At 47.5% G+C, this 9,073-nt stretch overlaps 1 protein-coding gene across 1 annotated transcript; it reads left to right on the plus strand.

Moving 5' to 3' along the window:
* Nucleotides 1-3,966: 3,966 nt before the first annotated feature.
* On the plus strand, nucleotides 3,967-4,368 carry EI90DRAFT_2858891 (uncharacterized protein; the record flags this gene model as incomplete). The annotated part of the gene is made up of 1 exon (XM_039053786.1): nucleotides 3,967-4,368. A coding segment is annotated over one exon (402 nt), but the record flags the coding sequence as incomplete, so codon positions are not given.
* Between the last annotated feature and the right edge of the window lie 4,705 nt (nucleotides 4,369-9,073).

Below are 9,073 nucleotides of genomic sequence, written 5' to 3' on the forward strand. Positions count from 1 at the left end.
TTACGACCTTCCACCGCTGGCCCGTACTTTGTACTCAGACACCTCTCGTACCTTTGCTCCGAGCCTCCATCATAGTCCCTACCTTGGACTTTGACTCCACCTCGGTCTTAGTCCATTGCATTGGTGACCTCATACTACGTAAACACCATTGCCAATATCCCTCGGACTTTCAACCCCACCTCCGTAACCTCCGTAACCTCCGCAACCCCTGAGCTTCGCAGATCGCCTTCGGCACTTTCGCCGCTTGTAATGTATCTCTCGCCTTTACCCCCCATCCCTATTTGGACTACTGCTTCTTCCCATTCTAGCCAGTTAGTCATCATCCCCACTTCTCCTCATCCTCCTGCCCCTCTGGGCCTCGCCCTCCCTACCTCCTTTCGGACATATCACAGGTCCTGCCTTATGACCTTCGGTACTGCTCCGCTTCTTCTACCCTTTGTTCCCGTTTGGACATCTTCATTCCGATTCGGTACCCTTTGTTTTCCTTGTGCTTTTGCCCCCTCCATTATATATATCAGCACTTGTACATACTCGTTTTGGTTCAGTCCGAAATCGACTTGAAATGCCCCCTAGAGACTTCCTGCTCACCTACTGTGAAATTAAGGACTAAATGGACAAACAGCAATGGCACAGCGCTCCGCTTGAGTCGCTGAGGCCAAGGTCCCTCCACGCTAAGTCTCCGATTCCACTCCGGAGTCGTCCGAATCTGCCCAGTTCTAACATCCACCCACTCTGCAAAGGTTTTCCCACTCTCCAGTAGCTGTTGCTAATTCCACCCTTCACCTACCCACTCCACAATGCCTGATAAGGTGATTCTCTCACAAGCTCGCTGACCCGGCAAGTGGGTAAGTCCCCCTTGGGTTTTCCCCTTTGCTTTGTTCCCATTTGTCTTCTATTATGTATATAAGTCCTGTACTGTAGTTGATGGCACCTCAGTTCAAAATCGACGACTAGACTACCCCCCAGAGTTCGTGCCCCCTTGTTCTGAAAGTTAAGGACCAGACTCCTAAGTGTTACTGAATGTAGGCACAGCGCTCCTCTCTGAGTCGCTGAGGCTGCAGTCCTTCCACCCGTTCTCTACCTCTGGCCTCCTTCTGGGGAAAGGTCCAGGGACACTGCCCTCCTCGCCATGTTCTTGACACTTTCCAATGCACATTGAATTATCAAATGTAAGGTTGGTGTCACGACCAACAAATCCCAGGACTCTGTCAGCGGCGAACCAATGCTGATAGGCGAATCCGCTGACCCGAAACCCATCCTAACCAGCCCCCAACCCGATGTCTGGCCCCCTGCCTTATTGTGTGAGACTTGGCCAACAATCAGAACCTAGACCCTGCCGGCATTCCGACCTTACCTCCAGTTCCTGAGCCCTTGGCACTCCCGACATTCAGTCCCTCCAGTTCCTATGCCAGCCCTGTCTCCATCTGAACCACACTCATTGCTTCCCGCTATGTGGTCACAGCCATGCCCCGCTTCCATGCATTCCGCACCCTCTGCCCACTCCATGCCCTCTGCCCATCTCTGCACCCTCTGGCCACTTCTGGTTGCCCTTGACACCTCTGGTCAGGTCAACACTCCCACTCCCCTCTGTACCTCTGTTGGCCTTCATGCTGTCCTTGTGTGACAGTGCTGACAGATCAACCTCTGTTTGCGGACTTGTGTTGGCACTGCACCAACCCCGCTTATTTGCGGACTTGTATTGGCACCGCATGCTGACCTCCGCTTTTGTCCTCTGGCCATTTTTGTCACTCGGCAACATAACATTCATTCCTTGCCGAGTGCCTATTATGTTCACCCCAATATTGGCATTTGATCCGTGTGCTATTGCACTTTCCTATTCATTCATTTAATCTGTCAATATTGGTACTTGATTTTATTCATTCCTTGGTTTAGTTTGACAAGTCCCCGCTCATTTCCGCTTATTTCCGCACCAGACCGACCAGTCCCTCTTTTGATTTCTCTTATCTACTTATACCTTGTAAATACTTTCGGGGACCTCAGTCTGAAATCAACTAGAGTACCCCCCCCTGTCTGGTCTGAGTCTCTCCTTCTGCAAAGGGGGCTTCCCCCCTCTGAGTCTGTGCTCGCGGAGTCTGCGCTCCTCCTACAGGTCCACTCCACCTGCAAGTCTTGTTTGAAGTCCGCTGTGAGTGTCAATCCATAAATATGGGATCTCCCCCAAACGTCAAGCTCAGGGCACAGCGCTCCACCTGAGTCACTGAGGCCGCGATCCCACTCTGCTAACCTTGAACAGCGCTTCCGGGCGCACCGCATATTTCTGCCCGCATATCCGCACGCATGCTCCAACAGACCTCTGCATCACCTTCGACCTCAACTCAGACAGAACCCAATCCGCCTTCTATCCACCTTCTGACAGTGTTCTGACTCTGACAGTACTTCCAACTCTGACAATAATCCTGTCTCTGACAGTTGGTGTAGGTGCCAACCTTGTATCTCCTCACTCCTCAAGTCCATCAAAGATATAAGCTTGAATAGAGCTATATTTCAATGAAGTGGAGGAAAGGAGTGAAACTCCATTCATCATACCCCACATCATTTATATATGTAATTACATGTGTTGTATACTATTTATAGCAGGGCATTCCTTGCATCAAAAAAGTTATTTTAATTTTTTTCCAATTATTCCTAATTTCCTGAAATATCTCTCCCCAACTTATCCCAAAATTTCTGATTTTCCCCCTGATTTCCCCTGATTTTTTGGACATTCTCCTTTTTGTTTAGAAAGTCCCCTATTTTCTGAAATTTCCTTAATTTTCCCTGACTTTTTCAAGTTTTTAGAAACCCCCCAGTTCCCCCTCATTTTCCTCCCATTTTCCCCTTCAATTTCCCCCTTCAATTTCCCCCTTCAATTTCCCCCTTCAATTTCCCCCTTCAATTTCCCCCTTCAATTTCCCCTTCATTTCCCCCCCCCCCATTCCCCCTTTCAATTTTCCCCTCATTTCCTCCTTAATTTTCTCCTCATTTCCCCCTCATTCCCCCCATTTCCTGTCAGGGCACACCCTGACTAGCCTGGACCTGGACCTGGATCCAGACCCACTACACTTCCTGCATGCACACTTCCCATGCTGCATGATCCAGCCCTGGATCCTACCTCATGTGACTTCTGGGTATCCCTGGAAGTTTTCGCCATATTGGGGCCACTGTGGGAAAGCAAGAAGTTAACCTTCTTCTCACTTTCTTACCCACAGTAGCTCTCTGCCTTGAGACTAGGCTGTTACAGGTTGGGCTGTGGGCCATAGAGAGAGGGGTCATGGGGACCCAGGGATCATCCCCTATTTCCCCACTCATTTTCCCTAGGTAATTTCAGATTAACTGTATTTATATCCCTATACCCTTGGTGTGCAAGTGCCACATTGGGGCTGAAAGTTAAGCTGAGTTTGTTCAGTTTCCTGTATGGTAGGGACTTGGCTATGACTAGTCACATGATGCCATAGTCGATGCTTTTAAATTTATATCAGGTAAATTAAATACTCAGGGAGCTCATATACATAGATAATACTGTACTGGCATGACCAACAACTGGTCACATGTCACATGAGGACTTTAAAAAATTAACACAATTGAATTAATTAGCAGCCTCCAGCAACTTGTGGAGGCTGTGGGAACCAGTTGTTGGTTGTGCCAGTACAGTAGTCCCCTGTGTGCAAATATAGCTCTATGAGCTTTCAGAGAAGGGGACCTGCAATTTCAAAGGACTGAAGCTTGAGAGCTCTGAGACCTCCTCATTCAGGTTTGCTGATGTACCTTGAATGAAATTCTCTCTCTTTGCAATCTCCCTATGCTTATGCCTGCTGACATTGATGGTTCCCACACAGATGGTCACTATGACAGACCACACAATGCATTGTTGAGTTTAAGAATGAGCTCAGTGAGGTCATCAGTTCAATGCCTGTGGTTCAGCTCACCTCTTATGTTGCACATTCACATGCAATTGCAATGGATTCTCAAGCATTATTCAAGGCATGGAGGGTCCCATGCCTTGGTCTGACTATTGCTGGTAAGTTGAATGTCTCCAGGTCTTTGGATGAGTCCAGTATGATGTGCATTGTGACAGGCCCATATATTACTTTCCATGCTGTGATTTACCTTGGTCAGTGGTGCATCAACTTGACTTCCACACTATTATGCATTGCATTTGCATGTGATGGTTGTGATTGGAAGGCACTCTATGCTGCTTTTTCTGCTGCATTGGACCTATTGAGTCACATAGACTCTGATGCAAAACGCTTCATGGCCACACCACCCAAGCTTGAACATGGTTATTACACACTCCCATATATTTTGGAGCTGCCTGGGTATATCAACAATCTGAAAATCAATTTCCAGATTCTTGAGCTTCACCCAGATGTACATGATGACTGCCTTTTTGTGCAAACAAAGGGCATGCACCAAAAATTCTCAGCTATGAGTCACTACCAGGAGGTTGGTTTGCCATTGCCATGGATTACATCACCCCCATTGTACACCCCCTTGAATCTGACACCTTGTGGATCACTGCCAGAAGTGGGTGGATGAATTGCACAAGCTCATGAAATCTTTTCATTTTGCTGGCTTTGTTCATGGGGACCTCCATGAACTGGATATTCTTTGCAATGGAGACCAGGTGATGTTAATTGACTTTGGGAAGGTTGGGAAGGTAAAATATCCATCAGTGCAGCTTTGTCCTGAGCTCATGGATGGGCAAGATGTGACTGATCTGGAGATCATGGAAGCTGATGATGTCCAGGTTTTAGGGAATGTTCTCCAAAAACTCAAAGAAAAGGCAGGTTGCTTGTGACATCCCATGTTTTTTCAGCTTTTGTGTTTTGATATCCTGTCCATTGTGTTAGTACATATACAAAACTGCTACTCTGTAGCATGTCCTGCAAATTTTCTGACCTTGATTGAATGTGATGGATGACAAGGTCCTTGTTAGAAGGTGGACTCCTGTCAGAGCACCACTTCAGGTCCATGCACACAGTAGTGCATGGGAAATGGGCCCAATCTCCATCATCCCACTCTGATCCAGAGAGATCCAATTGCCTCAATGTTTCTGATCAGCCTGATCTAGCTGATCTGATTTGATCTGAGCTCCACTGTATTGATTAGGTAGTCTATGCAGTCTCTATGTATATACAGAAGCACAGTGAGTGGGTTTGTCCCTTGCTCTTGTTATTGACTAGGTTACTGGGACCACTGCTAGTGTGGACTGATGCACTGTAAGCAGGATGACCTACTATACTACCCCATACTGCCAGGATTTCTGCAGTTTACATTCCTTCTGCATGTGAGGACCACCTAGTAATGCCCACAGTGCATAAACAGATTTTATTTCATTTTTATATTATTGTTTAATGTTCTCATTTCATGGGACTAATAATGGGGCTACTGTTACAGAGTTGGGTTTTGGGAGACCCACTCTGACCTTTTCTTATAGGCAAGAACTTGAGCTTGTCAGCCTCATGGGAGCAGGGTGGTTCGATTGCTGATACTGTGGTTGATTCACCTGAATAATGGTCAATATATGATGCACACATTGATCCATGCTGTGAGGTTAGTGTTAGAACATGCAGTCTCAGATGGTTCCGGAATGGAATCAGAGACTTAGCAAGGAGGGACCTTGGCCTCAGTGACTCAGCATCAGGGATGGCTCAAGAGAGGTGGGGGTAGTGGCCTGGATGGTGGCAGGGTGGTGGGATCATATGGTGGGCAGCCCTCACTTGGGCTTGTGTCCCTGTGTGGCTTCTTAGGCTGAAGCGGGAATGTATTATTATTAAGATGAAAAGCTAGACTAGGTTGGACTACTTGCCTGAAGCGGGAATGAGAAGAAGGCTGCTTCTTCAGTCCTGCTTCAGCTAAGTTTATATACATATGAAAATGGGTCACATGGAGGTGCCACGTTGTAGGTGGGATAATCGCCCACACACAGAGCCAGCTTGGATACCCACTTCCATGATTAGAAAACCACTTCTATTCACACGATGACTTGGTATGGATTTGGTACTTAAAAATAGTGCTAATTCATACGATTCCGACGATATCAAGAATGTCCCAATCGGTGGAGATGTCAGAGACTGGAGATTATTGTCAGAGTCGGAAGTACTGTCAGAGTCGGAACACTGTCAGAAGGTGGATAGAAGGCGGATTGGGTTCTGTCTGAGTTGAGGTCGAAGGTGATGCAGAGGTCTGTTGGAGCATGCGTGCGGATATGTGGGCGGAAATATGCGGTGCGCCCGGAAGCGCTGTTCAAGGTTAGCAGATTGGGATCGTGGCCTCAGCGACTCAGGTGGAGCGCTGTGCCCTGAGCTTGACGTTTGGGGGAGATCCCATATTTACGGATTGACACTCACAGTGGACTTCAAACAAGACTTGCAGGCAGAGCGGACCTGTAGGAGGAGCGCGGACTCCACAAGCACGGACTCAGAGGGGGGGAAGCCCCCTTTGCAGAAGGAGAGACTCAGACCAGACAGGGGTACTCTAGTTGATTTCAGACTAAGGTCCCCGAAAGTATTCACAGGATATAAATAGGCAGGAGGGAAACACAGAAGGACCAGTCAGTCCGGTGTGGTCTGGCATGGAAATAAGCGGGGATTGTCAAACTGAATGAAGGACAAGAGCCCGGGAAATGGGAGGCAATGAACTAAACAAAAGCGGATCAAGTGCCAATATTGACAGGTAATAAGAAGTGCATCAGCACATGGATCAAGTGCCAATATTGGCAAGTTAAGTGAATGAATGGATGAACAATATAGGCACTTGGCAAGGAATGAATGGTATGCTGCCAAGTGACAAGATGGCCAGAGAAAAGCGGAGGTCAGCATGCGGCGCCGATACAAGTCCGCAAATAAGCGGGGTCGGTGCGGTGCTGACACAAGTCCGTGAAGGGACATGGAAATCAGCACGGTGCTGACAAGTCCGCAACAGAGGGTGGTCCATCAGTGCCGTCACAAACAAGGGCAGCATGATGGCCAGCAAGGTTGGAGGGGAGTGTTGGCCTGACCACAGGGTGTGGAGGGTGACCAGGAGTGGCAGAGGTCCACAGGGTGTGGAGGTGGGCAGAGGTACAGATGCAGGTGGAGGTCTGGATGCAGTGCATGGTTGATAGGGCAGGGGGCCAGACAGTGGGTTGGGGCTGGTTAGGATGGGTTTTGGGTCGGCGGATTCGCCTATCGGCATTGGTTCGCCGCTGATGGAGCCCCGGGATTTGTTGGTCATGACAGGAGAATTGACAGAGTTCTATGCTGGGCAAGTTAGGCATGGCAGGTCACAAGCATGTGCGGGCATGGGAATCTCAAGCAGCAACCCAGAATTCCAGCCTCACTCGTTCCCATGGCATCTGATAAATTGATAAAAATGCTCATTGGCTGCATGAGAGTTATCTCCAGCTGCGTTTCCAATTTCGGCTTTTAATTCTGTAAATCTGTTGAGATATTGCTTATTTTCTTATATTTGCCATCATTTCAGTTATTGATTGATATTCTTTTATTGTTACTGTTACCCTTTTTATTATTTTGCCTAATAAGGTACCCAGGTGCCATATGGTACCAATATTCACCATCAATTATTTCTAAAAATAATTATTCCTTATATCCTGTACATACCAGATTTTTGAAAAGAAGTTCTCCTCTCCCCCAATTTTTCTAAGGTGCTAGGATGCGCTAGAGTGGGTGTGAGTGAGTGGAATTCCAACAGTAGGAATAAGGGCAGCTGTCTAGCCCACAACGAGTGGGTAGTAGATTAGTTGAGCCTGGACCTTGCAGAAATCCCGGAGAACCCACCATGGAGTTGAAGGATTGAGATAAGTTGAGTTATGCAAGAAAGTAGAGCTTAGGGAGAGTCTGGCCCCACGAGCTTAGTCAGCATAGAGAGCCGCGAGCCCTCTTTCAACGTCAGCCTCAGACAAAGCCAGGTTGTTGTGGGTGGCTCTGCAGTCAATCCCAAGTGTCAGAGAAGAGAAACACAAGTAAGAATGCATGGCATGTCTGGTGTCACGGTACCCATGCAGGGTGCTCAGTGTTGGACACGTCCATGCTACAGATGGGAAGTTGTCTGTATAAGGATAGAGAGGAAGAAGAGAAAGGAGAGAGAGAGAGAAAGGAAGAAGAAGAAAGAGGAAGAAAGAAGAGGGAGAGGGGAGCGGTGTGGCATGCCCTGACACTCAAGTGGAGTGCTGTGCCATTGCAGGTTGTCCTGTTGGTCCTTAATTTCAGACATTGCAAGGGTTAAGTCTCTAGGGGGCAATCAAGTCGATTACTGACTGAGGTACAAATGAGTATGTACATCGTCTATATATAAAGGAGAGACAGGAGTGCAAAGAACAAAGGGGGTCCAAAATGGAACAAAGGTGTCCAAATGGAGACAAAGGGAGTAGTGGATCAGGAACTACACTGAGGGTCAAGGGTTAGACTCTATGGTGCATCTGAAAGGAGGTAAGGAGGGCAAGGGCCCAGAGGGGCAGGAGGGTGAGGGGAAGTGGGGTGGATGATACACTGGCTAAATAGAAAGAAGCAGTAGTCCAAATAAGGGTGAGGGAGAAACATGAAGTATACATTAAAGTGGTGAAGGGGCTGGGTGTAAGGGGTTGGTGTAGGTGCCAACTAGAGCTCCTAGTGGATCGGATCAGTCCAGATCCGGATCAGGATCTGCAGATTTTTAGAGGTTTGAAACAAAAACTGTATCTGGCAGTTAGAAATCTGCGGATATGCAGATCAACCGCGGATTATAGATAATACGTTCCAAAATTATATTCCGTTAGAACGGCCCTGACGAGAGCTTTCTAACAATACCAAATATGTCCATATTGGTGGAGAACTGACAGAGATATGGGGAAAATGGCACAAAAGATGGGTGTCAGATGCCAAATTTGGAAATAACGGGCCTGGGTGGTTAGATAGGACTTGAAAAAATTGAGAGAAAATATGGGGACATAGGAGGGGTATCTAGGAAAGTGGGATATATTTAATCCATGGACAATCCACCTATCTGCAGACTAGAAACTGCAGATATTATCCTCTCAAAAGCCACAGTAGAGTAGGAGTTACAGTAAATATGGGGAATTTCACCCTTATTTGCC

Source organism: Cantharellus anzutake, assembly GCF_015039405.1.
Source record: "Cantharellus anzutake strain C23 chromosome Unknown EI90scaffold_8, whole genome shotgun sequence".
In the NCBI taxonomy this organism is placed as follows: domain Eukaryota; kingdom Fungi; phylum Basidiomycota; class Agaricomycetes; order Cantharellales; family Hydnaceae; genus Cantharellus; species Cantharellus anzutake.